Below are 23,349 nucleotides of genomic sequence, written 5' to 3'. Positions count from 1 at the left end.
TTTGCGTCAGGACCCTCAATTTGAGAAATGCTGGTCTCCACCGTGAAAGCTGTATAATATAGGGTAAAAGCACTCAAAAGACCACGTTTCACAAGGGGAGACCAGAGTTCACAGTCCATGATGTGTTTTTCATGGCCATGAATTTGGTAGAGCCTTAGCAATAGCCATTTTATACCATATTTAATGACACTTCCTTGACTAGAACTATAATTAGTTTGACAATATCTCCTCACCGTTCAGAAGCTCCTTTAGTTTGCATAGATGTCAGCGAATAATACACTTACTTACTTTGCTTAAACTTGGAATAATTCTTTGCATAGAAGTGGTTAGGAATGGCCTTTCCCTGGTGGGTGACAGTCAGTTCCATTCCAAGCCTAGCCTTCAAAGTTCCTGTCTTTTGCATAGTTCTCAGTAATACTGGTCTCCCTGTAAGACACTGCTCCAGTTGTGATTTAGCATGGGAGCTCACGCCAGATTCCCCTTGATTATAATAGAGAGGAGGTGGTTGGTGGGATGTTCTCCATCAGTGCCATGGACTCTTCATTGCATCCCTATCCCTGGTCTGAAATAGAGTGGAATTGCCTCTCCAGGGCATGCTACAGGGACCACTTGTTTCATTGTTACCTTTGAAAAGTGTTAGATGGATTGAGGTATAGACCAGTGTATGGTGCGTTAGCATTTAATTATGAGCTGCAGCTTCAGAAAAATGGGGTGAGCTAGCTACGCTGCATTATTTGGTTTTGTAATTGCAAATAAATGGTAGGGTGCTCAGAGCCTGTGTACAGGCATTGTTTATTATTCAAAATGGAAAGAATCAACAAATATGTCAAAGATGAGTCATCTTTGTGAGTGGGCAGTATCCAGTCAGTCAAAAGGGACCAGTCACGTTCTCAGTGAATTCTGTAGCAAAATGTCTGTTGATTTAAATGGGGGTAGTATTGGACCCAAAAAAATGGAAAGGAATTTCAGATGGGGAAGTCAAAAGTAGAGTGGAAATTTCATGCTGACTCATTGATTTAAAAAATGGATTGACAAATCAAGAAGCCTGTGCAGTTGCAGTCATCTGTACTTATTTCTCTTTCCAGATTGCTGGTGAAGCTACAGGAACTGAATTATAATTTAAAAGTGAAAGTCTTATTTGATAAGTAAGTTGCATCTTTTTCATATCCTGTATATAGTTATGATAATCAGCCCTAGTAAAAACCACATGAGATAGACACAATGACAGAGTTGACTTTGGACCTTGTTGTACCAGCTACCACAGGAGCCATTTCCCCTATTTTAACTATAATTCTGCTTCCTCGCTAGGTGCAAGAGAACAGTTCCCCATGTCCTTGTCCATTTCTAGTATACCTTTGCACCACAGGGAAAGACGTAGACTCAGTCCTGCAGTGAGTTCCACATAGGTCCCACCCATGCAGAGCTCATTGTAGTACTGGAGCCTTATTTGCTAAGGAAAGTCACTCACTGTGTGGGTAAATTATGTGTGAGCATGTACGCGCATTTCCCATTAATCATATCTGAGGGCAGAATTTGACCCTATACTGCTATTTTCATTCACATACAGCTTTCATTATCAACTAGTCTCTCTCACAGTTAGCAGAGTAGGCATTCCACATTGGGCACTATACAGATGACAAGATTAAACTTTTAAGACAAAACCATTTTTGAGTTATCCACATACAAAAAGAGCCCCCAAAGATAAACATTTGAGAAAAGTCTTAACCGTTTTAAAAAAAAAAAAAAAAACCAAAAAAACCCCTACTTCTTCACACTCAAATGAGAAAACTCCAAACAGATTGTTACCAAACTTCCTAAACAAAATTCACCTGTCAGCCAACAACATGCTTGAGATAATTCAACACTATTGCCAAACCCAGGCATCCAAAATCAGGCCTCCAAAAATCATGATTGGCTGGAAAATGATATTTTAAAAAAATGAACACATTTTTTATTTATCTTCTATTCTTTAGTGTGCAGTGAGGCTTTTCTCCACAAACATTACAAGGGTTAGAAACTTACTTGAACAAAACAAAAACAATCATTCTCGAATAATCATCTGATTGCAGGATCTGGGGCTTAACATCTAGTATTAAGAGATTTATGATAAAAATCCATGAGCACTGGCAACACTGTTTCAAGTTAAATGGTAGCTTTTTGTGCTTGAAATTAGGGGTTTAGAATGAAAGTAGCTTATGAACTCTTATCTTTTGCAATGGAGTAGCAAAGTTATAAACAGTGTAGTAAAATGAAGGGTTGTCTTTGATTATAAAGGCACATAATCTAAACTTTGGATGAAAATGTTCACTGTGATCTGAAATACATTTAATCTAGTGTACATTTTGCTGTCTTGATTACTGGAGCTGATCAAAGAGTTTTGAAATTTCACTGATTTTTTTTTTTTGCCAAAAAATCATTTTTTTCACAAGTATTTTTACCAGTTTTCAACCAGTTCTTTCAATTACAAATATAAGGGAAAATAAATCTCTCCCCCCCCCCACCCCCAATGTGTGTGGTTACTTTTGGAACTTACAAAGATCTGAATCTCCTTTGCAGGGACGTGAATGAGAAGAACACAGTAAAAGGGTATGTTGCACTCGCATTCTTCCCATTTTTTTTGCCATGTTGGGTATTTTAAAAATGAATTAAATTCTTATAACTGTCCCCCTCTCTTTGTGTAGATTCAGAAAATTTAACATTCTGGGAACAAATACAAAAGTAATGAACATGGAGGAATCCACTAATGGAAGCCTAGCAGCAGAGTTCAGGCATCTGGTGGGGTACACTTTTCTTGCCTTCCCACTTTTAGATCACTGTCTAATATGTCTTCAGTCACTGTTTGAAGAAAGCATTCCTTTAAGTACTGACTCTATACTGCTTTAAAGTGCCATTGCTTTCTACCCTAGTGGTACCAAATAGCCAAAAGTCCCCTACATAAGGAGTTATGCCACTGACTTGAGTGAAAGCAAGACTGGGTCCTAGGAGATCTGGAGGTCGCACTCTTTATAAGCTGTTACTAAACTGGAAAGTTTTTACTGCCCTGTGGCCTGAAACAAACATTTCCTAATGAGTTGTAATGAGGGTATCAGTTTCTTTGAGGAAAAGAGAGGACACCTGCAGCAGTGGAGGCAGTAGGGAGAGAGTTTCTGCAAAGGATTTTGCAGCAAGCCATGAATAGGGAGGTTCTAGATGTATCGGGAAGGAAAGGTTAGAGCTGAATTGTCTAGGGAAGGGGCTTTTAAACAACAGCCCCACAAATTTAGCAGACTAAATAATCTCACTGCCATGCTGATTTAGGATGGATACTGGCTACCCTTCCTATCTGGAGAGGAATGAAATGCAAATGGAGGATTCAGATGAGGGATTCTTCTCTCCTATATGCCTAGACCAGGGGTGGGCAAACTACGGCCCGTGGGACCATCCTGCCCAGCCCCTGAGCTCCTGGCCCCTCCCCTGGCCTGACCTGGTGCTCTGCACTGTGTGGTGGCGGCGGCGGCACAGCTGTAGTGCCACCAGCCACCGGTGCTCCAGGCAGCGCAGTAAGGGGGCAGGGAGCGGGGGGATTGGATAGAGGGCAGGGGAGTTGGGGTGGTGGTCAGGGGGTGGGGCGGTCAAATAAGGGGTTGAATGGCAGCTGGGGTCCTGGGGGGGGGCAGTCAGGAAGGAGGGGAGGGTTGGATGGGGCAGCAGGGGGCAGTCAGGGGCAGGGGTTCTGGGGCAGTCAGGGGACAGGGAGAAGGGGTGGTTGGATGGGGCAGGGGTCCTGGAGGGGCCACCAGGAATGAGAGGAGGGGTTGGATGGGGGGGCGGGGGTCTGGGGGTGATCAGGGGACAGGGAGCAGCTGTGTGTGGATGGGGCAGGGGTCCTGGGGAGGCCGTCAGGGAATGGGGGGGTGGATGGGGCAGGAGTCCCAGGGGGAGTGCAGATAGGAGTTGAGGGCTGGGCCATGACCCCCTCTCCTAACCCGCCCTCCATACAATTTCCAAAACCCGATGCAGCCCTCAGGCCAAAAAGTTTGCCTGCCCCTGGTCTAGACATATATATAGTCTGGTAACAGACTCTACCATTGTTAGTGCCATATATATATATATATATATATATATATGGCACTAACAATGGTAGAGTCTGCTGACACTCTCCTGGACAGATATAGGGTGGATGCTGCACTGATGATAATCCATTATTTAGTCTATCTCACGCTCATCAATAATTGTTGCTGTGCCTCTAAGAAAGGCCTTTTCTACACAATCATTGCAGCATGATAATAAGATATTAATTCAGCTTGCAATATCTGTTTTCACAGCAGAATGCTTTTATAAAGGACAGCAGTTATCCACTGTATCTACAGTCAGATCCCCTGGTTCCCACGTTTGGGAGCTAAAGAGGATCAGAGACTAATGCAGCAGATTCATGGCCAGTTATGCAGAAGGGACTGTGCAAACGCTACTTTATTTATGTAAATACTCACATCTTTTATGTGTAACAGTCACTTTTTCAGTCAGGACTGTCATTTATTTTGGGTTGTTCTTTTTGTTTGCAGCAATTAAAGGAACAAAAAAATACAGGAAGCAGAACTAATGAGGTAAGCAGCACTGACTTTTTCTCCCCTCTTTTGGTCCAATTATTTTTATAATATTAAGGACTATTAAATGCCCGATAGTGGGCCAAACTGCCCAGTCCCATGGAAAAGTCCTCAAGAAGAAAATGGGCAGAGCAGAGTAGGAACTTGCCATCTCAGGGAAAGCAAGCCCTGGAATCACAGACATGGCCGCTGTACTATATGGAAGATCCCAGCTCGGTGCTTTTCCTTTGTGCCTGCCTCCCCATGGCAGCATGGCTCTAACAAGAATTTTTGCCAATGGCAGAATTCCTTGGGATTGCTCAGTAGCAGACATGGAGGGGACTCAGGAAGTTCCTGCTGCTATGTCCGTGTGCTCTCGAGGGGACTCATTCTGTCTAAGCCAGGAGACCATCAAAGATGGACACAGTAACTGCTCCCTTCCCTGCGTAATGACACTTGTTCTAATCCCTAGAAGCACTTAATTTGAATATTTGAAAAATGGCTTATAGGGGGTTTGCTTTTACATTAACCAGTGAATACCAAATGTCATTATTTGGACTGACAGTAACTTCATAGCTTATCCACTGCTGGGGAAATAGAAGGTACCTTACCAAATTGGGTCCCATACAGTATTTAACATAACATATTAATCCTAACAGCTTAAAATGTTTTACAGTGTTTTAAGGATTTGAGATTAATCATTTAATTCCCTATGATTGTATTTTAAAGGGTCCTCTCATTGTAACAGAAGAACTTCATTCCCTCAGCTTTGAAACTCAGCTGTGCCAGCCTGGGCTGGTAGTAGATCTAGAGGTAAGGTTACTACGTAGATTAGATAGGGGTGGAATTAATTCTGAGTAATTTTATTCAGAGGTTCTAAGTTATTTAAGTACAGTAGAAACCCCTATTTTATGAAATAATTGGGACCTGAGTTCAATTTTTAGGAATGTCTCAGAATTACAGTAGCTGTGGTGTATAAGATGCAGCATGGTGCACTGTGTCACTTTTTTGTCCTTCAAGTCAGTGCAAAGGAATTTTCGATGCACTGAAGACGTGTGCTTGTTCTTCATTAACATTACTTTTGTTGTGATTTTTATTGTCCTCTTGGGAAAAAATAGTTTGTAAGAGTGGTATTCATAAAATTAAGGTTTTACTGTATTAGAATTTTCAGCATTTTTTCTGCCTCCATTGTTGTTTTCAAATACATTGATGATATTTAGTAGTGTCACCACATATAGTGATAGGGCCGTTGTATTTTGATTCTTTCCAATCTCAGCACCTAAGTAAAGCTGAGTCTGGTTTGTAAAACCTCACAAAGAACACACTGTGCTGCAGAAATGGTACCTGCAGTTCCTTAGGTAGCGCTCTTCCCTTCAGGTCAGAAATGAACCAGTGCCCCAGGCTAGCATTAGAAGTGCTGCTGGAGGTGCCAACTTTTGAATGAGATGTAAAACTGACTTCTTGGTTGAAGGAATATCCACCAGTTCCAACACACTCCCGCAATCCTAAAAAACTCAGCTCTCCCTCCCTTCCATATGCAGACATAGAAAACATCAATCCAAAAGGTTTGGTAAGTTATAATCATGTGAAAATAGGGAACGATAGAAACTGTTTTGTAAACTTAATTCTAGCAGTCTGTACCAGCACTTACTACATTCCTTCACTAGTGAGTCTGACATGGTTTATGTTTTTCCTCTATATGACAGGATTTCTAAGGATGCCGCTGCTTTATTAGCAGGACCTTTATGAGGTCTAAATACCATTATTAACCTTAAGTATGTCACATTGCCCCTGTCTGGTGTGTCCCTGCTACAGGCCCTATCAGCAATAGTTGATCCACATACATATAGACACTGGTAATGCAGCAGTTTTTCATAAAACCACTTCACAATATTGATCAGAATTAGTTGTACAGACATAGCCTCAGTTCATCACAAACTGATAGTGTGTCTGTTGTATATGAAAGATTATAGTAGATATACCTAAATCAATTTCCATGTAATAAAGTATACACAGTAGTAGAACTGTATCACAAATAATTCCAAAAATCTCTCCCCTTTACAGACCACATCCCTTCCTATTGTTGTGATCTCAAATGTGAGTCAGCTTCCAAGCGGATGGGCTTCCATTTTGTGGTACAACATGCTGACTACTGAACCCAAGGTATTTACAGGATACTTACTTCTAAGTGTTGTTGGCATGAAAGATGGATAGGATGTTAAAAGTGTAAGTCAGTATTCTGAAACTATTGTGTAATTTACAAGGGAGATGTGGGTTGTCTCTCCATATTAATTCATAATATTTGACATAATTCATTCTTTCATCTTTATTCTGAAGTTCAGTTCTTATTGGATCTAGGATTTTTTGTTGTTGTTGTTGTTTTTGTTTGGTTGGGGTTTGTTTCTTGTGTGTGCTTTTTTTAAACCAAGCAAACTGTTTTGTAGTATCCTTTATCATGTTTTATATATCCGTTTTCAGATGTTTATTTGGCTTCTCCCAGTGTACTGTATATATTCAGTAATTAAATCCACTGCTCTTCAGTAATATGGAATGGTTTGTTGAGTAAGATTAAACCCAAAGAGAAGTGCCTTAGCTTTGTTTTTTCTCGGAGAACAAGAGTCATCAGTGTTGTTAACTGCTTCTCCATGGTTAGCTGGACCTTCCATCTATGTAGAAGTCCTCATGTATTGTCAAACTTTACCATATCTTATGCAAACTCAGTTACTTTTTTAACCATACACTTGTGCTCATGCTAAGTTTCATGTGTGTTTAAGATTGTGTACATGGTGTTTTCTCTCTAGAACTTGTCCTTCTTTCTGAACCCACCTTGTGCAAGATGGTCTCAGCTTTCTGAAGTGCTGAGTTGGCAGTTCTCTTCTGTAACTAAAAGGGGACTTCATGCAGATCAGTTGAGCATGCTGGGGGAGAAGCTTCTTGGTATGATTCTATAACAAATTTGTCTATATCTACAAGCCCTTTTTTATGTTCCTTCCTCTTGGTTATATTAAGTAAGTGGATGGACTGCTAAGGAAAAATGACTTATTGCTAGATAAAAATGGAATGAACTTTTCCATAGAAAAAACATGAAAAGCTTGTCTCTCCCTGTCTCTTTTTTTAAGTCAAATTTTGAATTTTGAAAATTTTTTTGACCAGCTGTACTTACTACCATGTTGGACTGTTATGTTTTTTTGTTGCAGTTATCTACCATTGTTACTTTACATTTGGAGAAACTTTTATTTTACACTCTATTTTGTAATGGGTTTTTTATAGCTATACTCTGTAGCCCAATTTTAAACTACTAATATTCAGTGTTCTGTAATGCAGATAGAGGTTCTATTGTGGTCACACACTTACAGTGTTGAAGCCATTTCCATTTCTCTACATGCTAAATAGTTTGTATACTCTAAGGGTTAGATCCTACAGATCTCTCTCTCTCACACACACACTTCTGTTGAGTCTGGGTTCACACACACACTTCTGCTGAGCAAGGGTTTACAGGATTGGGACCAAATCTATTTCCGAGAGGGCATTGAAATATTCCTTCAAGAAATGGGTCATTTAGCCCAGTAACTGTAATTTTTGTCTCAGGTTTTCATGTTACACTTGCCCATAGACCAGGACCTGCTATCTACAGTCTTGACGCAATGCATAAAAGGCGCGGCTAGACCAAGAGACCTGTGACAACTTTAAAGGAATGTGTCAAGTTAAAAATCTCCTGCCCTTCCCCCCAACTTGTCCTTAGTATTCCCACTTGAACAATGAAAAGGTGTCAGTTTCCTGTCTGGTTCTCAGAGACCCTGACTAATTCAATTCTGCAGTGTTTGGATAAGAGAGTCTGGAAGGATACATTTAATTTAAAAAACAAAACTTTTTGTTACTAATTCCCAGAAGCATTCCCATTAGCCTTCAATTTTATAAAGGGTTATATTTAAAAAAAAAATCTAAATTGGAAATCCCAGCTGTCCAATGTTTTATAAAGCATTTTATCTAGCTCTAGCAAGTTCTCAAAATATCAAATCTTTAAAAGGTTGACATAATTTACCACTGTTAGTTTAGATCACTTTTCTATGTTTTAAAATTCTGTAATATTTAATAAAGGCAGAATATATTCATCATAAAAAATAAAGGTTTCCTGGTGTGAGAGAGAGAGAGATTGACCACTGACATCGCTGTGTTTGTTTAGTATTTTACAACTTGGGAAATTCCCAAACTTTGATAACCTCCACTTAAGTGTGTAAATAGGTATCCTCCATCTTATCATTACATTACATTTGAGTTATAAAACCTGATCTTAGCACTAGAAAGATTGATGGGAGAATCCGCATTAGCTGTAATAAATTTGAGACTTCCTTCTGTGCTGTATGTAGTTCACTGGTGTGTGGAGCTCAGCTGTCTGATGATAAAGCCTGTATCATTCTCCCAGATGTGAGGGTGTGCATAGTCTGTGCGGTGATACTATGGCTGGTATTGGGAACTGAGACTCATTCTAGATGGACGGGGGGCGGGGGGGGAGGAGGTTTATCCCTTGTGCCTGGAACTTGTAGGTTGATTGATTGAGAGTAGGAGTAGGATACTGGATGGAATCAGAGTTGGAAAGGCTTGCAGTCAACAAGCCAGTATGTATAGTTTCCCCTGAGATTCTGGGGGTCCTATGCCTCACAGTTGAAAATCCAGTTGTGAATATAGTGGGAATACTTAATAGTAATAAGTAACTGAATATTCTTCCTCTGTGAGCATAGCTAGAAATATACACCGCTTCCCTAGTGGTGATGTGTGCTTAGGGGGATTTTGAGCATGTTGCTATTGATGTAGCTGAGGCAAATGGGCTACAGTTTCCTTTAAGGGAAAAACCAAAGACACTTATTTAAATCAAAACACGCACATAAGCTACAGGATTCAAAAGGGAAAGAAAATGATTCCGTGGTTAAGGGTAGGCTTGGAAGTCGGGATAAGAGGTTTATTCCTCGCTATGATACAAGCTTTCTGTGTGACCTTTGGCAAGTCACTAAAGCTGAAATGAGAATAACACAATCTCACAGGATGTTGCAATGATTGATGAGTTAATGGGCCAAATCTCTCTCAACTCACATGAATAGTCCTAATTTCAGTGTGGTGGCTGTAAATCATTCAGTAAATGGAGAATGATTGGACCACATTGCTAGAATTATTTTGAAGATGAAAATGTCTTCGTATGTAACAACAATTTTATCTCTTTGTATTTGGATTAGTTCCTACCCTATTTGATCGTTAATATGAAATCTGTAGCAGAGCTCTCGATTGTTCTTACTGGTGGCTGTCTGAGTATAGGTTTGTTATTCGCTACATTCTGCTTCTCCAGAACACTTTCTAGAGGGGCTACTCTGCAAAACTGCATTGCTAGCTCTGCAGCAGCTATTTGAACAGTTAAATCAACAGCTTCCCTTCCTTCCTTTTTACACCCCTAACTGAAACTAAACAAATGCTTAGAATTTAATATGTAAATACAGATTGGTTTCACCTTCATTAAGTCTTGAGCCTAAAATGATATTTCAAAACAAACGTTGTTTGAAACCAGTCTATTGGTTTGTTGTTTTAGGTCCAGCAGGTGGATGCTCTCTTGATGGCCTTATTCCTTGGACAAGATTCTGCAAGGTAGGAACTGTCTAGTTAACAAGTTAGATCAGGGATAGGCAACCTATGGCACGGGTGCCGAAGGCGGCACACGCGAGCTGATTTTCAGTGGCACTCACACTGGTCCTGGCCACCGATCCGGGGGGCTCTGCATTTTAATTTAATTTTAAATGAAGCTTCTTAAACATTTTAAAAACCTTATTTACTTTACATACAACAATAGTTTAGCTATATATTATAGACTTATAGAAAGAGACCTTCTAAAAACATTAAAATGTATTACTGGCACGCAAAACCTTAAATTAGAGTGAATAAATGAAGACTCGGCACACCACTTCTGAAAGGTTGCCGACCCCTGAGTTAGATAATGAAGAAAATGCTTCGACTCCTCTTGTTTGACGATTCTCTTGCATGGAGTTTTTGTACTTGAGTATTGCACTAAATATGACTTTATACTTTTTTCCACTAGGCTTTGGGGAAGGCAAGGGATGTGTGTGAATATTTTGATTCGGTTATGGTTGGTTCATGTAAGTTATCTGGGGGTGAGGTTAGACTGCTGAGTTCTGTGCCTCTTTTCAGGGACTGAATCTTTTAATTTCTGTAGAAGTCACCTAGAGCACTTGTTCTATTATACAACAATCCTGGCTTTTATTCCTGCACTTTTATTTCCCCTGTTAATCATCAAGTGAAGGAGCTTCATTGCTCTTAACTAAAAAGGGTGGTTCTCCACTGGACAAGAGCTGGGTTAGGGGCAACACCCAAGGAAGAGCACAAGATAACTCTGCAACGAAGATATACCCTAATATACATGCCTGTGGTGGCAGCAGGTCACATGTAAGGTCCTGCAGGCCCAGGTATCCCCTTGCCAGCCGAAGCTTCTCTTCCCTGTGCCACACAGGCGAGCTTAGGATGGTACCAATGAATGCACCTCATCCCAAGGCAGCATCTTTCCTCTTAGGGAGGAGGGAAGAGAGGAAACAGCAAAAATAAATCAATGAAATAAAAAGAGCAACAAAAAGGAACAAAGAAAGAGGAAAAATGTTAAGAAAAATAGGGGTGAAGAAAAGAGGAAGGAGAGACACTGCAGCTTTTTCAGGACATTGTTATAAGTTGAGTGCATTGTACTCAGATTTCTTTTTGTAACATTTGTCTTCTTCCCCATGTACTGTAATTTCAGGAAAATATAAATGATAAAAATTTTCCCTTCTGGCTGTGGATTGAGGGCATCCTTGAACTCATTAAAAAACACCTCTTGTGTCTCTGGAATGATGGGTAAGAATCTTGTATGTTGCTAAAAAAGATGAATGGCTGATGATTCAAGCCTTTAACTCTGTTAAAATGACAGTTGTGATAGGAAATAAAATATGAGTGCTAATAGGGCAAATGAGGTTTGTTCTGGGTCTTTATTGGAAGGAACCAGACAGATCCTCTGCATGTTAGCTGAAGCAGTGGTAAAAAGACCATGATTTTAGTGAATAAACCCATTGCCCTTCCTTTTAATGCCAAAGGTCAAAGTTCAGATTAGTTTCAGGTTAAGTGAGATGAGCCACCAGCTTTCAACCTACAGTGCAGTGAGCTTTCACCACAGCCCAAAGCAGAACTGAGTTTGCTCATAAGAACAGGAGTTTAGCAGGTGAAGACTGAGGTGCTGTGGGGGAATCTTGTACAATGTTCACCCTTGTTTAAAAAAGTGCATTTGTGAGCCTAGTGTTGGCAACAGCAGGATTGACAGAATCCTTTGATACCAGTGATGGAGTCCAGCTACAGCAACTAATCTTTAATGATCAAATGTTAAAGAATTAAAATGTTAATAGTAAAGCTCTTTTCCAGATTGAAAAATCAGCTCCTTTAATGTTTAGAAACCTTGGGACTAGGTGACATCAGCAACACTGAAACCCTTTAATAATGGGCTATGACTGCTGCCAGAAATAGGCTCAAAATGAGGTTTTAATCCTGCTCTTTAGTTGTCAGTTCAGATTTGACCTTATTTTACAACCCTGTTGACAGCTCATATATGATGAAAAGTGCTTCTGATCCTGTGAACGAACCTTCATTGTGTATTAAGATTGGCAATCAATAACTAATGAAAGCAATGACAAACTTTCTTACTATTTTAATGACAGTTTTAGGGTGTTTATACTGGCAAGATAATACTCATATCCAGGACTAACAAACATAGACCAGGAAAATTATGGATATAGCCTTTGATTGAACAAGGTGCTTATGCATGTGAATAACACAAGTTCTCATGTGCTTCAAATTAGGCAAATGCTTAAGTGCCTTGCTGAATTACTGATGTAACGGGGAAGTTACTATACTAAAGTGTGATAGGTTTCAGAGTAGCAGCCGTGTTAGTCTGTATCCACAAAAAGAACAGGAGTACTTGTGGCACCTTAAAGACTAAAGTGTGATGTGTTCTCATCCTGATTTTCTGCTTAGCTACTACAGATCTCTCTGCACTGACTTATGCTCTCAAAGCTTCCCATTCAGATGCCCCCAAAAAACTTGTCACCTCCACCCTACATAAACTCCTCTTTTTCTATATATAATCTCTGCTCCTCTTTGAAAATCTTTGCCCTAATCTTTGCAAACTGATCAGCACCCATTGAAGGGTCCAGATTTTCATAAGTGTCAAACTCCCATTAGGATTAAGAGTGGGAGCAACTGGCTGCTGAGCATTTTTGAAGATCCAGACAGAAGATTTAACTCTCACACCCATAAGAGGTTTTTGCTTATTTGTTTGTTTTTAATTCATAGGGTGAAATCTTGGCTCTATTAAATTTAATGGGAATTTTGCCACTGACTTCAGTGGAGCCAGGATTTCACCCCTGGTATCTAAGGCTCTCTCTCTGTATAATTATAACATTAATACCATCTACAAGAAGAACATCTTACAGATATACAGAGTTGTAAACAACAAATTTCCTCCCTGTTGTGAACAGTGCTCTGTTTGTTAGCGGAAGGGCAGAGACAGAAGTAAAAGGTACAAACAAACCTTTCTTTTGGACTAAACCTAGAGGATTTGCAGGCAGGCAACACAATAAAATGATCTATAGGAACAAAGATAAACAGGTTTGTTACATCAGCCACAGGCTTTAAAACATTTATTGGGTTTTTTAGGAAAGCCAAATAGCTGAAAGTTAATTAAGAGGGGCTAATAATCTACTGGAACCGCAAGAGGCCCTGAATCAGACAGACTGCCAACCATTTTGACTGTTCTTTGTATAGTATAAATGGTTGTTGCATATACATGGCATCAGAATTGATCTAATAGGGATCATAATTGCCCCCAAAGTGCCTTTTTCATATATCAAGCTGAAGATTGCCATACAAAGGATTGGGATATATAGTCCTCAAGGGATCCTTTGTAGCTGTTACCTACAATATCTGAAATGTTCTTCTTTTAAAAATCTCTAAATATATAATTTACCTTGTAGATTTCTACTGTTCTCTTTTGGGTAGGTGGTGTATTTCCTGATTTACTAGGCTTTCCAAGATACATATTTACCTAGAGTAATGGTGGCTTAATTACATAAATGAGTATTTGCATAAGGAAAGAGCAATAGTTCAGAGGACTTTTGAACTCCTAGATAAATAAAATCGAGTTTAAACATTATTTTAAAGCAAAAAAAAAAAACACACAAAAAGAACAAAAAAAACCACACTCTTGCCTCTCCCTCAAACTCTGATCTACTAGAGAAAACCTGGACAATATTGCTAAGTGACTGCGTCAGAGTTATCTCATCCCCAACCATGAAAACACAGATATTGCTAATAGATAGAGGTCATTGTCTTGAGAGCAGTCTCTTCCTTCATGTCCTTGTTTGAGACCCTCTTGTGTCATCTTGATGTTCAGACATCACCTTTTAAGGTCTTCACCATTGTGCCCATATAATAGATGTTACTCTGGGATACCCCACTGGCCCACTCTGCCCTGTACAGGTAAATTAAGGCATTGCAAGCAGATTAGAGACAGCCCCATATGCTCTCCTCAGAGCTTCTTTCCTTCAAGACCACAAAAATCACCCTAGATCACTCTGAAGCATTATCTGACAACAGATGCTTTCCAGAGGGACAAAGCATCATAGTACCCTGCATCTGGTAACCATGGTACAAAGAGGGTGAGAAAGTTAATGTGAGCTACTATCAGAGTCTTTCCAAGAGTAAGAGAACATGGTTTAAACACACAATGAAATACTGGGGTTGAAATAATCTAGACTGTTAATATCTGATCTGGCAGAGATGCACATGCTGTCTGGGAATGGAGCACAAAACCAAAGAATACTGAGAAACTCAAACAATTGTCTGTGATTCCGACAGGAGCGTGGGATACTAAAGCAAACACAGCATGTCAATAAGGAACGCACTTAATACTCTCTCTAAGTTAAAACTGCCATCTAGGCCCTGGTCTTGCAAACACACATGTGAGTAAGTTGAGTAATTTTACTCATTGAACCGAGCCACTGGTTTTTTTGGATAACTGAAACCAGTTTCTGATTTTAAAAAGTGTTGCAACAACATTTTATAGCACGTTGCACATAGTGAGAGAGAAAAGGCTGAATAGCCTGTCTTTGGATAGCTGCTGCTAAAGGACTACTGAACTGAGGAGTGAGCGAGTGCATTTTAATTTGTGCATTGATGGTGGTGTTATAGCTGCATAGGATGTTATAAACCAATTGGAAAATTCTGCTTTTAGTTACATGAGGTAGCCCAATAATAGGCTTTGGATGTACTTAGAAGTAAACTGTACAATTTTTCTTTTAATATTACAGCTGTATCATGGGTTTTATCAGTAAGGAGAGAGAACGTGCTTTGTTAAAGGACCAAAGGCCAGGGACCTTTTTACTGAGATTTAGTGAAAGTAGCCGAGAAGGAGCCATCACTTTTACCTGGGTAGAGGGATCCCAAAATGGTAAGTAAATACAGAGAATAACTTGGGTTTATACCTACATTTTAAAACCAAAGTTAAAAATCCTTGGAGCCCTCTGTCTCCCTTACACAGACTGGCAATAACATGAAATTAACAATCCCATCTGATAAGTGCTAGAGTACCACCACAAGTACAGTATTCCAGCAACAATCTGGTAGGCTGCTTCCATTACTTCAGTGGGGACAGGGGCATTTCCAGGGGAGTCAGTTTGGCCTATAAAGTTGTGGAGGACAGATCCCCAAGGTCCCCCCCCAGTATCATTCCCCTCTACAGGTCGCCTCCATCCCAAGATGTCCCAGTACATATCCTTCACACACACCCCAACCACCTCAGGGTGCCCCCAGCAGGCTCCCAGCTCTCACCTGCATCTGCCCAAGGTTCCCCTGCACGGCCCCTCCCGACCAGAGATTCCTCCTGTGACCATGCAACTCCCGCCCAAGTCCTACTCCACCTGCACCTGTCTCCAGAGACGGGGAGAGAAGACACTTGGGGGATGGGCAGCTGGGACTCCTCTGCAATCAGCTCAGCTCCCTGCCTGGCTAGCTCCTTCCCTGCTGGGCTCAGACCAAGGCTGGCTGGGGAGGGGCCTGGGCAGGGCAGGGCAGGGACTGCACTGACTGCAAAGGAGAGGCTCCTTGCAGCTTCCTGCCTGTGCTGTAGGAGGCAGATCGCCCCTAGCTGGCAGGAGGCTGCAGCTGCTGCTCTTGCTGATGGAGCCCAGCTATTAAACAGCCTAGGAGAAACTGCTGCTGCTGCAAGCCGCTGCCTCACCCATTGTTTCTCCTTCTCTGCAGCCTTCCCGCTCCTTCCTTTGCCAGTCAAAGGCTGAGGGGGAGACAGACAGTGTTGTCCCATATCCAAACTTTCAGCTTGCAGGGGGTCCCTACCCTGCTCACCCCCATAATAAAACAGCCATGGTTGTTTGGGTCAAATCAGGTAGCAGGTGATGTGATCTGAATTTTATCTGAAAAGGGCCAGTCTTGTAAATTTCAGCATGGTTTAATTTAAATATGTGATTACAGCTCATTTCCAGAGGTGAACACAAGTCACCCCAGTCACTCTGAATAAAACATGTGAAAAGAACCATTCTCACATATATTAGGTCATACTTTCCTCTGCATGGAGCGGTACTTGCTTTGGAAATAAAAACTAAATTGTGACAATGCAAATTAGATTTCATTCTGTAAGGCTCTTCCTTCACTTGACCCTCTCTGAATATGTAGGCTCAGCTGTGTTTTTCTGTATACTTTTAACCATGCTTTTAAGCATCCATCTCTAGGATTCATATCCTTCTTTATTCACTAGAACCTCAGTTCCATTCAGTAGAACCTTATACCAAGAAGGAGCTCTCAGCTGTTACTTTCCCTGATATCATTCGCAACTACAAAGTGATGGCGGCCGAAAATATTCCTGAAAATCCACTGAGCTATCTGTACCCAAATATTCCCAAAGACAATGCCTTTGGGAAATACTACTCCAGACCCAAGGAGAGTAAGTGATATAACATTTCATTTGCAGGAGTATTTTGAGGTATTTGTCATTGAAATGTTGGAATACCAGATATCTGTGGTATACAATTAAATGATGGTAGTTGAACCAGAATGGTCAGTGGTTTTTAAACCACACCTGCTGAATTCTTCTAGTCTAAAATGTGAGCAGTTGTAGATTAACTGTTCAACAGGTGGGGAAAAAAATTTGGTTGTACAGGGGCTATCAATGGGAAATCTGTTCAAATTGAAAAATGTGTATGTGGTAGTTTCAGGCCATACACTTGCCCCAGAGTCTGCCTGCCATATTTTGTGGTTTTACAACCTTATGCCCCCACTAGAAATTAGATCCATGGAGCTGGCACTTGTGTGGGGCTGTATTGACTTCATGGGGTGGAAGCTGCTGCCTGCATGGATCAAGGCCATGTTTTCCTTTGTTTTTCCCCTCCCTCTTGCTATGTGGGAAAAGTCACACAAGCAGGGGGAACTGACTTGACATAGTCTTCTTTAATGCACAATGGCAATCAACTGGAAATATAGCCCAAGTTTTTGTAACAGTAGCTGGTAAAACGTTTTCAGGAAGAAATGTCATTTTTGACACTGCTCCTTTAATTCATATAAAAGATTTTTCACAAAGTGAACATTTGCTAAGCAGAGTTGTATTTTATTTTTAGCCTCTGAGCCTATGGATTTAGATGGCCCCAAAGGGAATGGATACATCAAGACTGAATTAATCTCCGTATCTGAAGTGTAAGTTTGTACATAAGAGTTGGATTTCTAAAAATTGGATAGTATTTGAAACTACAAAAAGAGTGTGTATTTTAGGAGTTTTAAAGATGTACATGATTTGCTATTAGATCTCTCGCCCCTGTTTTGCTAAGCCCCCTGGGTAGGAAGACACCACAATACACAGAATAGAATAGAAAAAAAGCTACTATATTAAAGTACAAAATGTAGAAATATTTTGGCAATTTACTGCTGTTTCCCATACTTGATTTTTTTCATAAAAATTAGCTATCTCAGTTTTCTTTGGACTAACGTGACCTATCCTGACTTGATTGTAGTAGATCAGTGTGTATCCCCAGCCACACACTTCTGATTTTTCGTTGTATTAAAACCATTCTTGCATTGCACAGCGTGAAACATTGTGTCTCAGCAATGCAGTTAAAAACTGGCTGGGCTTTCTAAGCAGAACACCCTCGCTTGTGGAATCTCCTGCTGCTGGTCTGCTAAAATGAGAGCTGTTGATCTTGCAGGGTATGGCTACACAGGGATAAAAGACCCATGGCACAGCTGTGGCTGGCCCAGGTCAGCTGACTTTGTTTTCCAGGGCTAAAAATAGCTGTGTAGATGCTTTGGCACAGGCTGGAACCTGCATCCTTGCAGGGTCTACACGGCAATTTTTCAGCCTCATAGCCTGAGTCAGCTGACCTAGACCAGCCCTGGGTTTTTTATCCCTGTGTAGCTGTAGTGGCAATAGGATCCATGGACACAGGGGTCTGCACCCATCCTGAGACTTAAGTGGTACTGTGCATGGGGCCCAGGAGCTCCATGGAGTGGCTTCTCTTGCTGAAAGGTGGTATCTTCCTGACAGCTCATGTTTGTTCAGACTGTGTAATTAACATCACTGCAAAATGAGTGAGATGTAACTTTGCTGAGTCACCCAACTTAGCGACATCTACCTACTTGTTGCCTTTTAAACTGAATGAGAAGCAGCCAGAAGCCATGGTGAGGGGCACATGCTACTAAAAATCAAGTAAAGTGAAAGGAGTTTGAAATGGGAAATGAATTGACATCAGGGGTGCTGCTTGTTCACTGGAATTAATGTTAATACACTGAAGATTTGTCCCTTCTCCCCATCTCAGTCACCCTTCCAGACTCCAGACCACAGAAAACCTCTTACCCATGTCTCCTGAAGATTTTGATGAGGTGTCTCGAATGGTGAGCCCTGCAGAAATTGATACTGTGGTATGTTTTGTTATTTTTTGCAGGGTGCGGGGGAGATGAAGGAGAGGAAAGAGGGATGGGTATGGAATTTGCTTTTAAAGGGCTCCTTTTTTATCCTGGCATAGAATAATTCAAATTTTAAAAATACTCTGATTTGAACACAAACTGGCCTTCCAGAGCAAGTTACCGCCTTTAGTTGGAAATGCAAATGCATTTCCTTTGCAGGGTAGAGCTACTTTGCTTCATTTCAACCTATTTCTCCCCTCTTTGGGCTCCAGGACAGTGGCTCTCTTTATGTGCTATGTCCTGGAGGAAGGCTAGGTGAGACTATGGAGCAAACACAATAGGAAGAGTTACTATACAAAACAGCAGTAAGGTGATTCATCTAGCCATTAGTAGATTTGACCAGTTAAGCCAGATAACATGACAGTGCTAACAGTGGAACAAAGTTGGCAAAGTACACTTTTCTTGTTATAGAGAGACGTGAATCTGCCTATGGCAATCTGAAAAGATGACATATTCTTGGCTGGTTTAGCAAATAGCACTGTGTTCTGAAAACCCTGGGTAACACTTTTTGAATATTACTTAATAATTCTGTCAGAGTTCAAGCCCTCAATAATAGATAACAGCACATCAGTCTCAATGCCCTTACTGTGTAACACCATGAAAAATAATACGGCATAGTTCCTGTTACATTTTTACCATGCATTGTACGTGCAAAAGAGTATTTTAGTATAATTCTTTGCTCTGGTTTGTTTTAGGGTAGATTTTAATCAACCTGTGCTCTCTCTTTACAGATGTGTTCAGCCTATCCAACTTAAGTGTTATTGGTCTCTTTACTATACTGTTTGCACGTGTCCATCCTTAAGTAGCTTGCATTTTTCTGCTTCCCTGTTTCACAACCTGCAGAGGTATGCATCAAGGCTGTGTAGTCCGTGACAAGCTTTCCGACATTCTGAAGAAAGCCCTTGGAGTGTGTGGCACACCAGTGCATCAGACTGGAACTTCAGTTCAGTTTAGGAATTGAGGTTCTTAATGAATCCAGTGTGAAAATGAATGATACCCAGAGTAGCCTGTATGTTACTGATTGTGATATTATATTCGGTTAATTGTAATTGTCAATGAGCTAGAGAATTTTCTGTCACCACTGTGAAACTCCAGCACAGAAAGTGGAGAGGGAAAAATCCTAGCAACAGGGTATGGGACAGTTGGGGCTTTTGTTTGAGAGAGCAGCGTGGGATTATGGGAGAAGCCTGTGTTTCTACTAAATTTATCATAAATTGAAATAGTTATATTAACATTTACAGTGTTGTCTTTTTTAAAGTAAAGTTTTAAAGTAAAGGTAATTCATATCTCTGAGATTGATTTCAGGCTGCCTGCATAATCAGGCAGACAATACAGCTTCAGTTTGCACTTGGCTTACACGTGGAAGGCTTTCTTCTGCAATGAAGAGGTCTGGAATTTTTTCTTTTAAATGAAAGCTTAGATACTTTCTCAAAGAGTACAGCCACAAACTGCACTGACCTGTTTTTGCTTCTGCTCTGCTAAATCAGTGGCATATGCTTCATTGTAAATAAAAACTAGCATGTTATGGTAAGCAGTACAACTGTTACTGTACTGCTTATTGAGAAAAAGAAACACCAATTCAATAGGATGTCTCACAAAATCTTTTTCATGTAGAAAATCCCCAAAGGCATCATGTCATCATGTTTGAGCACACGCTGCATATTCTGCTATTACGGCATAAAGGAATTGAAAGCTAGACATTGTAAAATTACAGCTAGTACCTTACTGAAGTACAGTTCAATAAAATCTGTGTGAAGCAGTACAGAGATGTTTTCTCATAGGATCCTTAATACAAGCACTGCCCTCCCTCCAACCATCATTGTAAGCTGACTGCACAGACACCAGACATTACCCCTCTGCCGGTAGTTACTTGTGGAGATGGAAGTGCTTTGATATTGTCAGAATTATTCATCATTGGCCACTATGAAAATACGTGTCTACTAAGTATTCACAAAGCACATAAAAGTTTAATTTTAAGTAACCAGAACTAAAATAAATTGAGTGGGGCTCCTTCACTGTGACACACCTGCCATCCAAGCAAAGAGAAAATACTCTAACCCTGCTACTGGCAAGGGGATTAAGCCTGAAAAGTAAATTGAGAATTGGAAAAAAAAAATCCTCAAGAAATGGAAACTTGTCAAACTGACAGATGGCATCACTTGGCCTGTCAGATTGCAGCTATTTTTATAGTTCACAGTTTAGCCAGGCACTGTTGGAATGGAGAAGTCCACTGAGGGCTTGATCTTGCACCATTCAAGTCTATAGTTTTCTATTAATTTGAATGGGAGTAGGGTCGAGCCCATCCAGAGCATAAATGTGTCTTGCTTTCCTCTTCGTAACAGCAAACAAAAGCATTCCTAGCATATCAATCCACTAGCGAAAGTAGCACTGTTACCTTAATTGAAAAATAAACTCATTTTAGGCCTCCAAGGGTGTGGCTATGCTGCAATTAGAAACCTGAGCATCGACACTGCAATTCAACAGTCCCTTAGCCCAGGCCAGCTACAGGATTTTCATTGCAGCATAGACATATCCTAAGGGGCTTGACTGCAGCACAGCCCCACTGCAGTCAATGGAGCTAGGCTGATTTTCAGTAGCTGCAGTCCCTGCTGCTTTACGTTTGTACTGACCACACTAAGTTTGACTAATCTCTTTGGGGAGACACTTTTTCTGTAGGTATTGTGCATATCATTATTAACTAAGTCACATTTTAGAAGACTTTTCATTTTTACTATTTCTTATTTGAAAGAGGGCATTGTCTATGTATAGATACACAGCTTCATTAATAGCAGCAGGATAAAGAAAGGTGGATTACAATTGACTGTGTTAAGTGCTTACAGCCCACAGAAGCATTGATACATGGAGGAAGGAGGCAGTCTGCTAATAGCAGAGGAGCAGAATTGTTCTCAATACACTGGAGGCCAATTAAGCCACAGTTACCTAATGAGCCTCTTGCACAGCTTTCATTGATTTTCAAGTCTCGGAACTCATAACTCATGAAACTGAAAATCACTAATCTCACCTTGTTAAATTTCAACAGCTGCAGTGCTTTGGCTCTCAGCAGCTTGAGAGTTTAGCATTTTGCTAGTTAGTTTATAAGGGATGGGGAGCTACATTGCCACTGTTCAGATCGGTTAAAAAACAGTCATCAGCTGCTTGACCCTGCTTCATGAAAAGGAAGTGGTAAATACATTTAATACATTGTGCCTCTAAAGACTAGCATGCTGCCTGCAAGGAGGACCCTTCCAGTCTTACGATTCCATTACTACTATGAAAATGTTGAAAGGATCTGTGAGTATTTGCTTAGGTAGCAAAGTAGTGCCAGTTTGCCTTATTTGATATCACTATAAAAAAAATGACCATAAATGCAAAATATCAACATATTACTTTTATTACTGTTCTTATTTAGAGTAGCTAAATGTACATATATATTTAATAGCTATCAAGTGACATGAAGTGGGTGTTCCTAAGAATTGTGATGTGTTGATCTGTATATGGTGCTTATCATTCAACTTATATCTGAGAGTCAGATTTTCTCATGAGTCCAATAGATTTACAGTACCTAGCTTCATGTCATTTTTGCATGGATGATTGTTATAAAAAGATGTTTTACAATACCAGAAATACTATTTTTCCAGGTTAAAAAAATTGAAGCATCACGTAGAAGTTGTTTTATGATTATTAATAAAGAGATCATGTTTCTCAGACTATTGTATCAATGAACTCATGAGATTTAATTGAATTTTTGACATAAGAGATCTCTATTTGATTTTAAGCCCATTGGGGCAGTTTCATCTCTATATGGTTGTCAGTTATTTCTATGGCTACAGAATTAATCATATGTTCTTCTAGTCTCTAGGTAAACAAGTAATCCAGCAAAGTGGCAGTCTGGCTAGTCAAGGCATTATTTGTTGCTGTATTTCACAGTGCCCATCAGTGCGCTATGCTGCTCCTCACAATACAGAACAAGTGACATTATCCTTGCCCCAAGTTACTAACAAGCTTCTATAAATTTGACACAACCAGGGGAGTAAAAGAACGGGGTGGGGGTGGGGAGTAGGGTGACCAGATAGCAAGTGTGAAAAATCGGGACAGGGTGTAGGGGTTAATAGGAGCCTATATTAAAAAAAAAAAACCCAAAAATCAGGACTGTCCCTATAAAATTGGGACATCTGGTCACCCTAAAGGGGAGAGAGACAGAGGCAACCCTTTAAGAATGTGGATAGCCCAGCAGGGGGTCATGGGGGTCATGGTTATACAGGGCCTGGTCACCTAAGAAAAGCGTTTTTTTAGGGCTGTCAAGCGATTAAAAAATTAATTGCACTGTTAAACAACAATAGAAGAATATCATTTAAATATTTTTGGATATTTTCTACATTTTCAAATATTGATTTTAGTTACAACACAGAACAGTGTACAGTGCTCACCTTATTTATTAGAAATATTTGCACTGTAAAAACCAAAAGAAATAGTATATTTCAATTCACCTAATTGAAGTACTGTAGTGCAATCTCTTTATAATGAAAATTTAACTTTCAAATGTAGAATTATATACAAAAAATAACTGCATTCAAAAATAACAAAGTCCACTCAGTCCTACTTCAGCCAGTCGCTCAGACACACAAGTTTGGTTACAATTTGCAGGAGATAATGCTGCCCATATCTTGTTTACGTCATCTGAAAGTGAGAAAAGGCATTCACATGGCACTGTTGTAATTGGCATCTCAAGATATTTATGTGCCAGATG

The 23,349-nt window shown here is 40.3% G+C and overlaps 1 protein-coding gene across 3 annotated transcripts in view; it reads left to right on the top strand.

Moving 5' to 3' along the window:
• STAT1 (signal transducer and activator of transcription 1) overlaps positions 1-22,309 on the top strand; it is a 39,669-nt gene extending 17,360 nt beyond the window's left edge. For 2 of the 3 annotated variants that reach the window (XM_045031890.1, XM_045031889.1), the window contains exons 11-24: positions 1,086-1,145; positions 2,557-2,586; positions 2,682-2,775; positions 4,542-4,583; positions 5,292-5,375; positions 6,627-6,725; positions 7,364-7,499; positions 10,138-10,193; positions 11,350-11,444; positions 14,945-15,084; positions 16,408-16,593; positions 17,264-17,339; positions 18,455-18,557; positions 19,334-22,309. In XM_045031890.1, the coding sequence (XP_044887825.1) occupies positions 1,086-1,145; positions 2,557-2,586; positions 2,682-2,775; positions 4,542-4,583; positions 5,292-5,375; positions 6,627-6,725; positions 7,364-7,499; positions 10,138-10,193; positions 11,350-11,444; positions 14,945-15,084; positions 16,408-16,593; positions 17,264-17,339; positions 18,455-18,557; positions 19,334-19,357 (1,225 nt within the window). In that variant the 3' untranslated portion in view covers positions 19,358-22,309. The remainder of the gene's footprint in view (positions 1-1,085; positions 1,146-2,556; positions 2,587-2,681; positions 2,776-4,541; positions 4,584-5,291; positions 5,376-6,626; positions 6,726-7,363; positions 7,500-10,137; positions 10,194-11,349; positions 11,445-14,944; positions 15,085-16,407; positions 16,594-17,263; positions 17,340-18,454; positions 18,558-19,333) is intronic. The other variant, XM_045031891.1, reaches the window with a different exon arrangement.
• Positions 22,310-23,349: the final 1,040 nt, after the last annotated feature.

This window comes from Mauremys mutica, chromosome 10 (genome assembly GCF_020497125.1).
Source record: "Mauremys mutica isolate MM-2020 ecotype Southern chromosome 10, ASM2049712v1, whole genome shotgun sequence".
Classification (NCBI taxonomy): Eukaryota; Metazoa; Chordata; order Testudines; family Geoemydidae; genus Mauremys; species Mauremys mutica.
This window is presented reverse-complemented; position numbering and strand designations above follow the sequence as displayed.